Source organism: Schistocerca serialis, chromosome 1, assembly GCF_023864345.2.
Source record: "Schistocerca serialis cubense isolate TAMUIC-IGC-003099 chromosome 1, iqSchSeri2.2, whole genome shotgun sequence".
NCBI classification, from domain to species: domain Eukaryota; kingdom Metazoa; phylum Arthropoda; class Insecta; order Orthoptera; family Acrididae; genus Schistocerca; species Schistocerca serialis.
The window spans coordinates 1,254,658,727-1,254,675,511 of NC_064638.1; the positions used below are offsets into that span (position 1 = coordinate 1,254,658,727).

General features: G+C 43.1%; 1 protein-coding gene across 1 annotated transcript in view; it reads left to right on the top strand.

Moving 5' to 3' along the window:
* The window catches only part of LOC126456748 (Down syndrome cell adhesion molecule-like protein Dscam2), a 660,038-nt gene that overhangs the window by 286,258 nt on the left and 356,995 nt on the right, over positions 1–16,785 (top strand). Inside the window, exon 6 of the mRNA XM_050092498.1 lies at positions 2,187–2,388. Within this exon, the coding sequence (XP_049948455.1) occupies positions 2,187–2,388 (202 nt within the window). The remainder of the gene's footprint in view (positions 1–2,186; positions 2,389–16,785) is intronic.

Genomic DNA, 16,785 nt, shown 5'->3' on the forward strand with positions numbered 1-16,785 from the left:
CGATGACATCTCCCATTGGCTTGCCTATTGCTTTGTTTCTGGGTCGCTTCTTTCTTCAAGTGTCTGCCACCTAAGATATTTCAGTTTTGGTTCTTAAACTCTGCTCGCGTATCATGTCGTTACTGGAAACCCAGAATCTACTCTGTAGGAATCAACATGGATTCCGGAAACTGCGTACGTGTGAGACCCAACTCGCCTTATTTGTTCATGAGACCCATAAAAAATTAGATACAGGCTGCCAGGTTAATGCCATTTTCCTTGACTCCCGGAAGGCGTTCGATACAGTTCCGCACTGTCGCCTGATAAACAAAGTAAGAGCCTACGGAATATCAGACCATCTGTGTGGCTGGATTGAAGAGTTTTTAGCAAACAGAACACAGCATGTTGTTCTCAATGGAGAGACGTCTACAGACGTTAAAGTAACCTCTGGCGTGCCACAGGGAAGTGTTATGGGACCATTGCTTTTCACAATATATATATAAATGACCTAGTAGATGGTGTCGGAAGTTCCATGCGGCTTTCCGCGGATGATGATGTAGTATACAGAGAAGTTGCAACATTAGAAAACTGCAGCGAAATGCAGGAAGATCTGCAGCGGATAGGCACTTGGTGCAGGGAGTGGCAACTGACCCTTAACATAGACAAATGTAATGTATTGCGAATACATAGAGAGAAGGATCCTTTATTATATGATTATATGATAGCGGAACAAACACTGGTAACAGTTACTTCTGTAAAATATCTGGGAGTATGAGTACGGAACGATTTGAAGTGGAATGATCATATAAAATTAATTGTTGGTAAGGCGGGTACCAGGTTGAGATTCATTGGGAGAGTCCTTAGAAAATGTAGTCCATCAACAAAGGAGGTGGCTTACAAAACACTCGTTCGACCTATACTTGAGTATTGGTCATCAGTGTGGGATCCGTACCAGATCGGGTTGACGGAGGAGATAGAGAAGATCCAAAGAAGAGCGGCGCGTTTCGTCACAGGGTTATTTGGTAAGTGCGATGGCGTTACGGAGATGTTTATCAAACTCAAGAGGCAGACTCTTCAAGAGAGGCGTTCTGCATCGCGGTGTAGCTTGCTGTCCAGGTTTCGAGAAGGTGCGTTTCTGGATGAGGTATGGAATATATTGCTCCCCCCTACTTATACCTCCCGAGGGGATCACGAATGTAAAATTTGAGAGATTCGAGTGCGCACTGAGGCTCTCCGGTAGTCGTTCTTCCCGCGAATCATACGCGACTGGAACAGGAAAGGGAGGTAATGACAGTGGCACGTAATGTGCCCTCCGTCACACACCGTTGGGTGGCTTGCGGAGTATAAATGTAGATGTAGATGAACAGTGACATTAAAACAGTTCCCGCAGCATTTGTACCGAGTAAGAAACAAAATTTCACAGCTGCACGTTCTTCACTTAAACTTTCCGTCATGATAAACGAAACAAGAACAAAACAACGCAAGCAGAGAAGCACTGCAAATGAACAGAACAAGCCAGGTCGACAACACAGGCGGCACTAAAATGGTAATGAGTTGCGCTATACAAGTCTAGCGGCAGAAATGCTCACTACACAAGCCCGCCCACGGCAGTGTTACTCCGGTTTTTTTTTTTTTTTTTTTTTTTTTTTTTTTTTTTTTTTTTTTTTTTTTTTACCCTCTCGTATAACAGTTTTGTGGGCCAATTTGCTTCAGGAGACGATACAACGGCTTCACCACACTCTTCCGCACTGAAACAGAGCATGCATTCAGGCCAGAGAGTTTGGAACGATATACTGACAAATGGACTCGATCTTGAAATCAACTTCTGTGGCTGTGAAGTTTCATTTTGTTTTCTCCTCCTCTTCTGCGTGCTTCTCTATTTTTGTCAGGCAGCGTATATTTGGCTCGCTGACAATGTGGTCAGATATTCAGAGGATCGTTATGGCCTAGTACTCACAGTAAGCATGCACATGTGGGAGGCTGGATGGCCCTTTCACAAAACTGCCAATACCTGTGCTGTAAGTACAAGTCGTGCGTGTCATCCAAGGAGGGAGGCTACGTTCTTCATACTGACACTGAAAGACACGGGCTCACAGACTCATTCCTGGATCACCATCATTGATGATCGGTTACTGGCTATCATTTGACGCTCACGCAAAATGATTCGCACCTGCCGCAGGCGTTCTTGAGTCTCCCATTTGTTGCAGGTGGTGGCACGAGTCCGGAACACCTGTGGGCTCGTCAGGACGTGTGTGGGCGTCACAGGAGGCGCTGCACATCCTGGGGGCGCGGCCGGAAGACGCCGGCAGGTGGGAGTGTCGAGTCAACAACGCCTTCGGGGAGCAGCGGGTGCACGCCGCGCTGCAGGTCACAGCGCCGCTGCAAGTACACGTCACGCCACACCTGCTGGTGAGTCCACCTCGAGATGGGTAAGAGCGAACAGCTGCGCGAAGATGATTCTGCCACGAATGCTCCCGTCATTTCCTAAGACTATACTGACATGATAAGAACACAGTGAGGCGTAGCGCCTTCGCATCGCTCCTGTCACTTGTTAGGACGATGTCGTTATCGGCGTGAGTCATCGACAGATGTCACCAGCTGACGTGCACCAGAGTTACAGAGCTGCAAGTAGTTGTACTAGTAGGCGGCAGAGGTCAGCAGTTGACGGACATTCGTAGTCAAAACAATGTTGTAAAGTTATGTTTGATTAATATTTAATGTATTTGCATAATTATAATTGTTTTATATGTGTAGTAATTAGCAGTGTGAGTGTTGTGTGAGTGAAGAAGAACAGAAGTAAATGAAAATTGTTTTGTTTATTCACGAAGTACCAGTTAAACTTTACAGGGGATTTACTATAATTAACTGTGCACTCAGTTTATGGCACTAATAAGTCTTGAGTAGAACACAAATTGCCGGCCGCGGTGGTCTCCTGGTTCTAGGCGCGCAGTCCGGGACCGCGCGACTGCTACGGTCGCAGGTTCGAATCCTGCCTCGGGCATGGCTGTGTGTGATGTCCTTAGGTTAGTTAGGTCTAAGCAGTTCTAAGTTCTAGGGGACCGATGACCACAGCTGTTAAGTCCCATAGTGCTCAGAGCCAGCCAGAACACAAATTAATCGGTAATTTCAGAAGGAGTAATTTTATATTTGATACTTTTCTAAATTTATTTATTTAGCAATTGCCATAGAAAGAAATGTTTTACTATGATTGGTCATTGAAGTAAAGTGCGGGTTAGCGCGGGATAATACTGCAACCTGATTTGCTGTTTGTGATATCAGCCAATCAGAAAAATGCAGGCTCGCGCCAATCTATGCTGGGAACAAAGCCTTTGGTGTGATCTAGGGGGGTTGGCGCTGAGGGTTCGAACTAGTAACATCTCATTGAAAGGAGCTCCGACGAAAGTACTGTAAACTCGCGGAAAAATGCTAATTACGAGTTCGCGAAGTAGTACAAAGTGTATTTAAGTGAACGGTATAGTGGAAGTCGTGTGGAATTTCGGACGGAATATCGAAATTATTGCTTTTGACTGTTAGTTAAAACCGCGTGGCGTGTTGTGCGATCTGAGACTGGAACAGGTATTACGTGTAGAGCAGAGTGCACAACATTTGAGCGAGCATTTTCACAACTAAACAACCCGGTGAACTCTATTAACTTCGGTAACGGATGTAAATACCATAAACTGGCTACGTGTGTGACTGTGGTCTGCGTGTGAACTTTACATTGTGTTGCCACTTAGTACGGACATTGCAGTATTAACTGTGACCTTTATCGTATGTTGCGACCTGCAATAGACAGTAGTGGTCTAGTATTTTCTACTACAGCTTTTAGCTAGACAAATGAACATTGCTGGACACTGGCAGGGCGGTAAAAAGTAGCATGCCGCGCCACAACAGCATGCCATTCCTAACGCAGAGATATCTTCAGACATAAAAGAAACTTCGGACGTGCCCAAGGGAGTAGTATACGACCATTGTTGTTCAGAGCATGTATAAATTATCAAGTGGACGACGTCAGAAATTCTGTACGTTATTCGCAAATAATGACATTGTATGCAGAGACATCGCAACGCTAGAAAATTGTAACGAAATGAGGGAAGGCCTGCAGAGGGTTAGCACTGGGTGGCAGGGCTGGAAGTTGAACCCCGCCAAAATTAAATGTAACCTACTACACATAAAGAAGCTGATTACACGATTGCCGAACAATCACTGGACGCTATCATATGCAGTCAGTACCTGAGAGTATTCATAACATAAACTCCGTCCACAGGCCGTGGCGGGCCTATCGATTCCGTCCGACCGCCTTGTCATCCTCCGTCAGTGACGTCATCGGATGTGGTATGAAGGTTAGTGGGGTCAGCACACCACCCGGCCGTTGTCTGTTTTTGAGACCTGGAGCCGCTATTACTCCGCCGAGTAGGTCTTCAGTTTGCATCAGGAGACTATTGCATCCATTTCCAGTCCTGCCACCATGTATAAATCGCTGTTAATATCGGGAGTCGAACTTGGGTTCTCCGCAAGACGGTCAGCCGCGCTGGCAACTCAGTTACGGAGACGGAATGACAGTATGCATAGGGAACGATTTAAAGTGGAACGATCAATAAAAAGTTTGTTTCCATCAGGAACAGTGTGCGCCGCGACGGTTTTAATCAGATCCACAGTAGGAAGAAGGCTGCCCTTCGTCCTATCGTGGATCACATAAAACTAATCGTCGGGAAAGTATATAGCAGAGTGAGAGTTATTGGAAGAATCCTCAGGAAGTGTGATTCAGTCACGAAGGAGATAGCTTTTAAAACCCTAGTTCTACCGCCTCGTTTGTCTTGGAACCTTACCAGATGCGACTGATAAAATAGGTACAGAATTTTCTCCTTGATTCCAGTCACTGATCACACACAAATTGTCGTCAGTTTACTTATCTCGCTTCAGATCTGTTTAAAACAAATGATAGTTGGTACTTTATTACCCAAATACGATCGAGCAAGAGCCAATGAAAGTAGAATAACCAAATACCGGACGCATAACGAATGGACGTAAATTACTTTCCAAAGTAGGCTTTGCTTGCAAACCAGCAAGAAAAAAGAGGTGTTGGAACCCCTAAAAAATAGAGAATTTCTTAATACAGGACAGGCTCGGTGGATAATAATAAGAGTAGAAGAAAAAGAGAGATTAATTCAAACTGGCATGCACTGTATTAGGATAACATAAGACAACTTCTGTTTTAGCCAGATCTGACAATGGTCATTACGGACGGAAATCGATAGTCTTATGGCAGTTTGTTCCTTATTTTTGACTGTAATTAAACAAAGAAATTTTGTACTTCCCGAATCATAGTCTTTATTTGCGATAATGTCGCAGCTTGTAAAAGATGTAGACCACTAGTGGAGAGTCATTGTTTTGGTGTCAGGATGGCATGGTTGCTCGGAGTCAAGGTCGGCGACGAATGGCAGCAGCTTAGCAGATGCTGGACGGTCGTTACATCAGTTAGATCGGACGATACTCGGCTACTGTCAGATCATCATGGCCATCCAACGCGATCGATGCTTCTGTGAGCTACAAGACAGCCGTACCATCACTGTAGCCTCCGGCATATTCGATGCCACTGCAGCCACTACGGCTCCCGTGGCGGCCGTCCATTTCCTGTGGCCGCCAACTCGATCGATGCTTTCCTGGACCATATGGCGTCCTTCTGACCGCCGTGGGCGCCTTTTGGATGGGTGCTTGCAGTGGCTGTCCTGCTACTGTGGCTACCAGTTTGGCTGATACTTCTGTGGTCCACACAGAGGCAATCCGCAGTGGCATCCATTTCAATGTCCCGATGACTGGACGGGCTCATATAAAATGTTGTAATTACACTTCGCCGTCAATGTGCAGTCATCTACGTTGACAACACGCTCCAATGTGCCACTCATGTCAGTGTGAAGAGGGCCATTATTCTCAACCAACTATTTGGCACACCTACCTATAACCACATATACTGAAACGACTAGAATCCTATTCGCAAAACACACATTTATTAAATGACTCATAAATACTCAACTTCAAGAGATCGTTGTACAATGTGCTAGGTTGTGACAGTCTTGCTCTGAGGCGTCGGCACTGCAGTGGCGTTACCTTGCGTTGTTGAAGAGCGGCAAATCCTTCTTCGGATAGACGAGCTGCAGTGAAACTGGAGCAGTAACAGCGAATGCAGCTGGAACTCTTATGTGCTCATGCTGGAACTCTCGTAGGAACACAAACACACTTTACCGTTTAAGCCGCGGACTGCGACGATATCCTGCTGTGCAAACGCTTCGCACTATTCGTTCCACTTCATGCTTGACGTGAAACACAACTCCGCTCTGCTAGCTTCTCTGCAGCAGTGCACTGGAATTTGCTGGCAGTCTGCCTTCGCCTGACGTGTCGGCCGTTCTGTGTAGCTTGCGTTGTTCGAGGGAAGTGCAGCTTGTCACTGACTGTTTGGCTACTGCTGGCCGTAGCAGCACACAGACATTGACACAACGCTGATTTTACGGTCGCTAAAACTGTGTCACGCTGGGTCATAACATGGAGAAGAACCAAAGAACTCCAGTGATAAAGGCTGCCAGTCTCGCTTGCGAGATGAAAGCAGAGCTCACCATTTGCAGCAAAAATGAGTCGATATGACCGATTACGGACCCTGGTACAGAGCGAGTGGAGAGTCTGAATTAGAGGCTCAAGGTGGTGTGGTTTCAGGTTCCGCTCAACGCTGAATAGCTTAGGAGGCCAGTACTCACAGGAGAAGGCTACACGGGTAGCGGGGTCTGTGTGGCGTGAACTGCGCGGTTTTTTAGGTTGAAGGGTGTTGGAGTAAAATAAAAAGGGCCTCAGTCTCAAAGGGTGTAGGTCGAAGCCGGGAAAAACGTGGATCTAGAAACTATCGGTATAACGGTTGTAAATTGTCGTAGCTGTGTCAGGAAAGTACCAGAGCTCAAAACGCTAATAGAAAGCACTGATGTTCAAATCGTTATAGGCAGTGAAAGTTGGTTTAAGCCGGAGATAATTTCAGCCGAAATTTCTCCGAAGAGCCTAACGGTATTCAGATAGGACAGGCGTGTTTGTTGCTATTAGAAGTAGTTTATCTTGTCGCGAAATTGAGGCAGGTAGTTCCAGTGTGGTAGTATGGGTTGAGGTCATTCTTGGCAACCGGAATAAAATAACAACTGTATTCTTTTATTGACCTCTCAACTTAGATGATACAATTTCTGAAAGGCTCAAAGAAAAAACTTCTAATTTCAAACACATACCCGATTCATACAGTTATAGTTGGTGGTGACTTCAATTTACCCTCAATATGTAGGCGAAAATACATGTCTAAACTGTGTTAAACACTTTCTCTGAAAATTATTTCGCGCAGTTAGCTCATGAGCACACTCGAATAGTGAATGGTCGTGAAAACACTCTCGAACTCTTAGCAACACATAATTCTGGACAAATAGCTAGCTCCAAAACGGATACAGGGATTAATGAACACTGGGGAACTGAACAGCTTAACTCCGAAATCCTCCAAAAATAAAGGAAAAAGAAGTTTATACAAAAAAGCTGCTAAAAATTCGATTGATACCTTCCTGAGAGACAATCTCCACTCCTTCAAAATTAACAATGTAAGAGTAGAGCAGATGTGGCTTGAATTCAAAGGAATAGTATCGGCAACAATTGTAGATTTATACCAATAAATTAACAAACGACGGAGATTATCCCCCATGTACACAAAAAAGGTCAGAACGTTCTTACAGAAATAACGAAAAATCATGTCAAATTAGAATGAACGCAAAATCTCCAGTATTTGCTATCTTTTACAGATGCTCGAAATTTAGCGAAAATTCAGTGCCAGATGCTTATAATAGTTTTCACAACGAAACTTTGTCTCAAAACCTGGCATAAAACCCAAAGAGATTGTGATCATATGTAAAGTGTGCCATCGGCAAAACACAATCAATGCCCTCTCTCTCCCATAGCAGTAGAAATACTATCGATGTCAGTGCTGATAATTACTTAACATATCCTTCCGAAATTCCGTCACCAAAGAACGCGAGGTAAATATCCTAGAATCTGAATCAAGAACAGCTGCTAACATGAGTAACTTAGAGGTAGATGTCCTCAAAGTAAAGAGGGAACTTAAATCACTTAATAAAAGTAGTGTGTATACAAATTAGGTTCCTTTCAGGGTACGCTGATGTAGCTCCATACTTAACAGTCATATACAACCGCTCGCTCGACTAAAGATCCGTACCCAAAGACTGGAAAGTTACACAGCTCACACAAGTTTTCAAGAAACTCAATACGAGTAATCCACTAAATTACAGGTCCATGTCATTATCGTCGATATCCAGCAAGATTTTGGAACATATATTGTTTTCGAATATTGTGAATTACCTTGGTTCTATCTTTCTGGACCGCCAGAAGGATTTTGACAACATTCCTCACAACTGGCTTGTAATCAAATTGCCTGCTTATGGAATATCGTCTCAGTTATGTGACTGGATTCGTGTAAAACGATTTACTAAAGACACCTATATGGTACGAAAATATGCAATAGACCCAAAATAATGAAAAATATGAGCTCAACCATGTGAGTGCTAAGAGGAATGCGTTTAACTTAGATTACGCGATAAATCAATTAAATCTAAAGGCCGTAAATTCAACTAAATACCTTGCAATTACAATTACGAACGACTTAAATTGGAAAGAACACATAGAGAATGTCGTGGAATAGACGTTTTCCTGGCGGAACAGCATGTTGTTATCAATGGAGAGACGTCTACAGACGTTAAAGTAACCTCTGGCGTGCCACAGGGGAGTGTTATGGGACCATTGCTTTTCACATTATATATAAGTGACCTAGTAGATAGTGTTGGAAGTTCCATGCGGCTTTTCGCGGATGATGCTGGATTATACAGAGAAGTTGCAGCGTTAGAAAATTGTAGCGAAATGCAGGAAGATCTGCAGCGGATAGGCACTTGGTGCAGGGAGTGGCAACTGTCCCTTAACATAGACAAATGTAATGTATTGCGAATACATAGAAAGGAGGATCCTTTATTGTATGATTATATGATAGCGGAACAAACACTGGTAGCAGTTACTTCTGTAAAATATCTAGGAGTATGCGTGCGGAACGATTTGAAGTGGAATGATCATAAAAAATTAATTGTTGGTAAGGCGGGTACCAGGTTGAGATTCATTGGGAGAGTCCTTAGAAAATGTAGTCCATCAACAAAGGAGGTGGCTTACAAAACACTCGTTCGACCTATACTTGAGTATTGCTCATCAGTGTGGGATCCGTACCAGATCAGTTTGACGAAGGAGATAGAGAAAATCCAAAGAAGAGCGGCGCGTTTCGTCACAGGGTTATTTGGTAACCGTGATAGCGTTACGGAGATGTTTAATAAACTCAAGTGGCAGACTCTGAAAGAGAGGCACTCTGCATTGCGGTGTAGATTGCTCGCCAGGTTTCGAGAGGGTGTGTTTCTGGATGAGGTATCGAATATATTGCTTCCCCCTACTTATACCTCCCGAGGAGATCACGAATGTAAAATTAGAGAGATTAGAGCGCGCACGGAGACTTTCAGACAGTCGTTCTTCCCGCGAACCATACGCGACTGGAACAGGAAAGGGAGGTAATGACAGTGGCACGTAAAGTGCCCTCCGCCACACACCGTTGGGTGGCTTGCGGAGTATAAATGTAGATGTAGGTAGATGTAGAAGGCACAACAGATCTACTAAAGAGACTGCCTTGATACAGTTGTGCGTTCTTTTTTGGAGTACTGCTGAGCAGTGTGAGAGCCTTACCATAACGGTTTAACATCGAGTATGTTCAAAGAAGGGGAGCGCGTTTCGTACCATAAAGAAGTAGGCGAGAGAGTGTCAGTGACATGACACAGGATTTTGGTGGACATCATTAAGAAAAACGCATTTCTCTTTAGGGCGGGATTTTCTCACGAAATTTCGATCACCTACTTTCTCCTCCGAATGCGAAAATGCTTTGTCGTCACCGATCTACATGGGGAGAAACGATCATCATAATAAAATAAGGGAATTGGACCTTTCACAAAAAAGATTTAGGTGTTCGTTTTTTCCACGCGCTGTTCGAGATTGGAATAACAGAGAATTATTGTGAAGTCGGTTCGTTGACCCCTCTGCTACGAACTTGAGTGCGATTTGTAGAGTATCCACCTAGATTAGATGCAGACAGATGCTAGAAGAGAAGCATCTGTATCAAACAGTGGTTTACTATTAAACTCAGAGAGTACATGTTTCTAGAAAAGTCAACCAATATGTTGTTTCCTCTTAGTCGAGAAGCGCATGGAGATAAAAATCAGTGAGATTCGAGCTCGCATTGAAACTTACGAATAGTCGTTCTTCCTGTGCACGATTCGCTACTGGCACAGGAAAGGGGATAAGTCACAGTGTAGCACAAAGTACCCTCCGCCAGACACCATAAGGAGATGGAGATCTACACTCATGCTCATAAATTAAGGATAATGCTGATAAATGGTGAAACAACGCTCTGGTGGGCGGTTTGCGAGTTTAAATCACCTCGGGGTATGACCATGCGGTGCATTTGACATGCGGTCGTCGCACGGTGGTGCTGGCAGCAGTCCACATAGGCAGAGGTGTGTTGGTGCATGTCAGAGTACGGTGCAGCGAGTGAGTGTGCAGACGTTTTCAGACGTGCTAATGGTGACTGTGTGTTGAAAATGGCTCAAAGAACACATATTGATGACGTTATGAGGGGTAGAATACGAGGGCGACTGGAGTCTGGTCAAACACAGCAGGTGTGCCACAAAGTGTGATCTCGAGATTATGGCAACGATTCCAGCAGACAGGAAACGTGTCCAGGCGCTACAGTACTGGACGTCTACAGCATACAACGCCACAAGAAGACCGATACCTCACCATCTCACCATCAGTGCCCGCAGATGGCCACAGAGTGCTGCGGGTAGCCTTGCTCGGGACCTTACCTGAGCCACTGGAACAGTTGTCTCCAGACACACAGACTACAGACGACTGAACAGACGTGGTTTATTCACCCGGAGACCTGCAGGGTGCATTCCACTAACCCGTGGTCACACGAAAGCCTGTAAAGCCTGGTGTCATGAACACAGTACATGGTCATTGCAACAGTGGTCCCAGGTTATGTTCACGGACGAGTCCAGGTATAGTCTGAACAGTGATTTTCGCCGGGTTTTCATCTGGCGTGAACCAGGAACCAGGTACCAACCCCTTAATGTCCTTGAAAGGAACCTGTATGGAGGTCGTGGTTTGATGGTATGGGGTGGGATTACGACTGGTGCACGTACACCCCTGCATTTCTTTGACAGAGGAATTGTCACAGGTCAGGTGTATCGGGACGTCATTTTGCACCAGTATTTCCGCCTTTTCAGGGGTGCAATGGGTCCCACCTTTCTTCTGATGGGTGATAACGCACGGCCCCACCGAGCTGCCATCGTGGAGGAGTGCCTTGACACAGAAGATATCAGGCGAACGGACTGGCCTACCTATTCTCCAGACCTAAACCCCATCGAGGACGTCTGGGATGCTCTCGGTCGACGTATCGCTGCACGTCTTCAAACCCCTGCGAAACTTTAGGAGCTCCGACAGGCACTGGTGCAAGAATGGCAGGCTATAACCCAGCAGCTGCTCGACCACCTGATCCAGAGTATGCCAACCCGTTGTGCGGCCTGTGTACGTGTGCTTCGTGGTATACCCCATACTGATGTCGGGGTACATGCGCAGGAAACGGTGGCGTTTTGTAGCACATGTGTTTCGGGACGGTTTCCTTAACTTATCACCAATTCAGTGGATCTACAGATCTGTGTCGTGTGTGTTCCCTATGTGCCTATGCTATTAGCGCCAGTTTTGTGTAGTGCCACGTTATGTGGCACCATATTCTGCAATTATACTTCATTTATGAGCATCAGCGTAGATGTAGATCCAGTTCATGTCAAAGCCCGGGCATTATCTGCGCCAGCGCAGCGCGTCTTTCGCTACCCGCAAACTGAGTACTGAGTCGCACGATTTTTACTCGACCGGATTCGAATGGTGTCCCTTCATCGATCGCAGCACCGACATAGCAGCGGAAGTGCTCGTGAAAGTTACCGTGCGGCTATGTGCGACTAAATCCAATCCCGTTGGTATTTTTAAGCTTTCCACATTAAAGTGCAACAGTGGCAGAGAAATTCATTCACTTAATTTATGGGAACAGAGAGGGATTCGCAATATCACTGAATTGACCGGCAAACAGTTAAATGGATGGGTACTTCATAGCGAATGAACACGCTTTGTAGATATTATTGAAATAACTTTTACAGATTGAAACAATAAACGTAATATTTTGGAACTGAATTTTAATTTGAGTACAGACCCAGTAATATGACGATGTTATTAAATACAAATAATTTGCAGCGTTTTTATCGCTTCAGTATCACAGATAATTTATCTTAACACATCACAAAGCTGCATTTATTCATTCATTAGGGCTTTTTGAATAAAACCATAACCTTTGTAATTGTCAAAATCGATGATCTTTTATTAAATTTCTCTTTCCTAATTGTTGTTTCCGAGGTCGCAAGTGTAAATAACGAATTTTGCAGAACTGTAGTTACATTGAAGAATGCTGCTAATCCCTCAGTTCGGCTAAGTAACAATAAATTTATCTACCTCTTTTGGTTTAATCTTTAGATGTATGCACCGAAAATTCTCAAAGAATAACTGAATTATATAAATAAATATCAATTAAAATACGTATAATAATAGATAAGATATAAATAAAAATAAAATAAAACCCCTTTGTTGGCAGAATTTTAGATGGATTATGCTGCTGTCTCTCAAAAAATGTACTAAGCAAACTATGAATATGAAAGTAGTTCAGATCAGTACCTCTCTAAAATTGTGGTTAAACTCCTACGTAATAAAATAAAACAAAGATAAAAACTAATAAAATGTACTACACAAATACTTATTATAATAAAATAATCAGTTCAAAAATATCAAGTCGAAATTGAAACAGCTAAACATGGCGAATGGCTGGAATTATCTAAAGAAATTAACAATGTTTCACAGATAACATTTATCACAAACACAAACAGGCAGAAGATATGATGCAATGAAGTATGTGAAGAAGCTTTAATAGAGAGGACGAAAAAGTGTTATTTTTCAAGAAACATTAAACAGTGCGATAAATTTAAACAGTAAATAAAGGACAGCAAAAATAATTACAAGAAATAAAACAGATTTTGAATAGAGGAATCTTGCAACAATCGAGGAAAACATTTCACAAATAATACCCGTGATTTTTATCGAACATTTAAGGACAGGCTGAAGATATATGAAACCACAAGTGCGCGTTTCTTAGACGAAAAAGCAGACGGCTTCAGTAATGTCGAAAACTGCGAAATACTTGCAAAATATTTCTATCAGAACAAAGTCATAAGCCGGATTTCACAAATACTTATGAAAACCAAGAAGAGGATTTACCTCCGGCGATCAAAGAACTTGAAGAAGTACGGTAATTAAAACCTTAAAGAACAAGAAAACTAGTGCAGAATACTCCACGAGTATTGCAGCAGAACGTTTGAAATGGTCTTTACCAAAAATAAAAAATAAGCTACAATTAATCTTTGAGGAAATCTGGAAAACATAAAACATCCCAGCACAGTGCATGGTAGCCTTGATACATCCACTGCATAAGAAAGACAATAAACAATATGTTAACAGCTACAGAGGAATTTCTTTGCCATCAGTTGCATATAAAATAGTTTCCAAGATTTTACAAAACAGAGAAGAAACACTACTGGACTACCATTTAGGGGAATATCAAGGTTGTTTTAAGAAGGGCAGATTAAGCTCTGAACAAATAATTAATCTGAAGGCAACCATTCGCCACAAATTACTGAATTCAAAGATATTGTAGTGGTGTCTGTTGATTTTAAAAAGGTCTTTGATTCCGTTGAGAGAAAAACTACAGATAAATTAATCAGCGAATTTGGTGTAAAGTCCAAATTATTGAATGAACCATGGACCTTGCCGTTGGTGGGGAGGCTTGCGTGCCTCAGCGATACAGATAGCCGTACCGTAGGTGCAACCACAACGGAGGGGTATCTGTTGAGAGGCCAGACAAACGTGTGGTTCCTGAAGAGGGGCAGCAGCCTTTTCAGTAGTTGCAAGGGCAACAGTCTGGATGATTGACTGATCTGGCCTTGTAACAATAACCAAAACGGCCTTGCTGTGCTGGTACTGCGAACGGCTGAAAGCAAGGGGAAACTACAGCCGTAATTTTTCCCGAGGGCATGCAGCTTTACTGTATGATTACATGATGATGGCGTCCTCCTGGGTAAAATATTCCGGAGGTAAAATAGTCCCCCATTCGGATCTCCGGGCGGGGACTACTCAAGAGGATGTCGTTATCAGGAGAAAGAAAACTGGCGTTCTACGGATCGGAGCGTGGAATGTCAGATCCCTTAATCGGGCAGGTAGGTTAGAAAATTTAAAAAGGGAAATGGATAGGTTGAAGTTAGATATAGTGGGAATTAGTGAAGTTCGTTGGCAGGAGGAACAAGACTGCTGGTCAGGTGACTACAGGGTTATAAACACAAAATCAAATAGGGGTAATGCAGGAGTAGGTTTAATAATGAATAGGAAAATAGGAATGCGGGTAAGCTACTACAAACAGCATAGTGAACGCATTATTGTGGCCAAGATAGATACGAAGCCCACACCTACTACAGTAGTACAAGTTTATATGCCAACTAGCTCTGCAGATGACGAAGAAATTGAAGAAATGTATGATGAAATAAAAGAAATTATTCAGATTGTGAAGGGAGACGAAGATTTAATAGTCATGGGTGACTGGAATTCGAGTGTAGGAAAAGGGAGAGAAGGAAACATAGTAGGTGAATATGGATTGGGGGACAGAAATGAAAGAGGAAGCCGCCTGGTAGAATTTTGCACAGAGCACAACATAATCATAACTAACACTTGGTTTAAGAATCATGAAAGAAGATTGTATACATGGAAGAACCCTGGAGATACTAAAAGGTATCAGATAGATTATATAATGGTAAGACAGAGATTTAGGAACCAGGTTTTAAATTGTAAGACATTTCCAGGGGTAGATGTGGACTCTGACCACAATCTATTGGTTATGACCTGTAGATTAAAACTGAAGAAACTGCAAAAAGGTGGGAATTTAAGGAGATGGGACCTGGATAAACTAAAAGAACCAGAGGTTGTACAGAGATTCAGGGAGAGCATAAGGGAGCAATTGACAGGAATGGGGGAAATAAATACAGTAGAAGAAGAATGGGTAGCTTTGAGGGATGAAGTAGTGAAGGCAGCAGAGGATCAAGTAGGTAAAAAGACGAGGGCTAGTAGAAATCCTTGGGTAACAGAAGAAATATTGAATTTAATTGATGAAAGGAGAAAATATAAAAATGCAGTAAGTGAAACAGGCAAAAAGGAATACAAACGTCTCAAAAATGAGATCGACAGAAAGTGCAAAATGGCTAAGCAGGGATGGCTAGAGGACAAATGTAAGGATGTAGAGGCCTATCTCACTAGGGGTAAGATAGATACCGCCTACAGGAAAATTAAAGAGACCTTTGGAGACAAGAGAACGACTTGTATGAATATCAAGAGTTCAGATGGAAACCCAGTTCTAAGCAAAGAAAGGAAAGCAGAAAGGTGGAAGGAGTATATAGAGGGTCTATACAAGGGCAATGTACTTGAGGACAATATTATGGAAATGGAAGAGGATGTAGATGAAGATGAAATGGGAGATATGATACTGCGTGAAGAGTTTGACAGAGCACTGAAAGACCTGAGTCGAAACAAGGCCCCCGGAGTAGACAATATTCCATTGGAACTACTGACGGCCGTGGGAGAGCCAGTCCTGACAAAACTCTACCATCTGGTGAGCAAGATGTATGAAACAGGCGAAATACCCTCAGACTTCAAGAAGAATATAATAATTCCAATCCCAAAGAAAGCAGGTGTTGACAAATGTGAAAATTACCGAACTATCAGCTTAATAAGTCACAGCTGCAAAATACTAACACGAATTCTTTACAGACGAATGGAAAAACTAGTAGAAGCCAACCTCGGGGAAGATCAGTTTGGATTCCGTAGAAACACTGGAACACGTGAAGCAATACTGACCTTACGACTTATCTTAGAAGAAAGATTAAGGAAAGCCAAACCTACATTTCCAGCATTTGTAGACTTAGAGAAAGCTTTTGACAATGTTGACTGGAATACTCTCTTTCAAATTCTAAAGGTGGCAGGGGTAAAATACAGGGAGCGAAAGGCTATTTACAATTTGTACAGAAACCAGATGGCAGTTATAAGGGTCGAGGGACATGAAAGGGAAGCAGTGGTTGGGAGGGGAGTAAGACAGGGTTGTAGCCTCTCCCCGATGTTGTTCAATGTGTATATTGAGCAAGCAGTAAAGGAAACAAAAGAAAAATTTGGAGTAGGTATTAAAATTCATGGAGAAGAAATAAAAACTTTGAGGTTCGCCGATGACATTGTAATTCTGTCAGAGACAGCAAAGGACTTGGAAGAGCAGTTGAATGGAATGGACAGTGTCTTGAAAGGAGGATATAAGATGAACATCAACAAAAGCAAAACAAGGATAATGGAATGTAGTCTATTTAAGTCGGGTGATGCTGAGGGAATTAGATTAGGAAATGAGGCACTTACAGTAGTAAAGGAGTTTTGCTATTTGGGGAGCAAAATAACTGATGATGGTCGAAGTAGAGAGGATATAAAATGTTGGCTGGCAATGGCAAGGAAAGC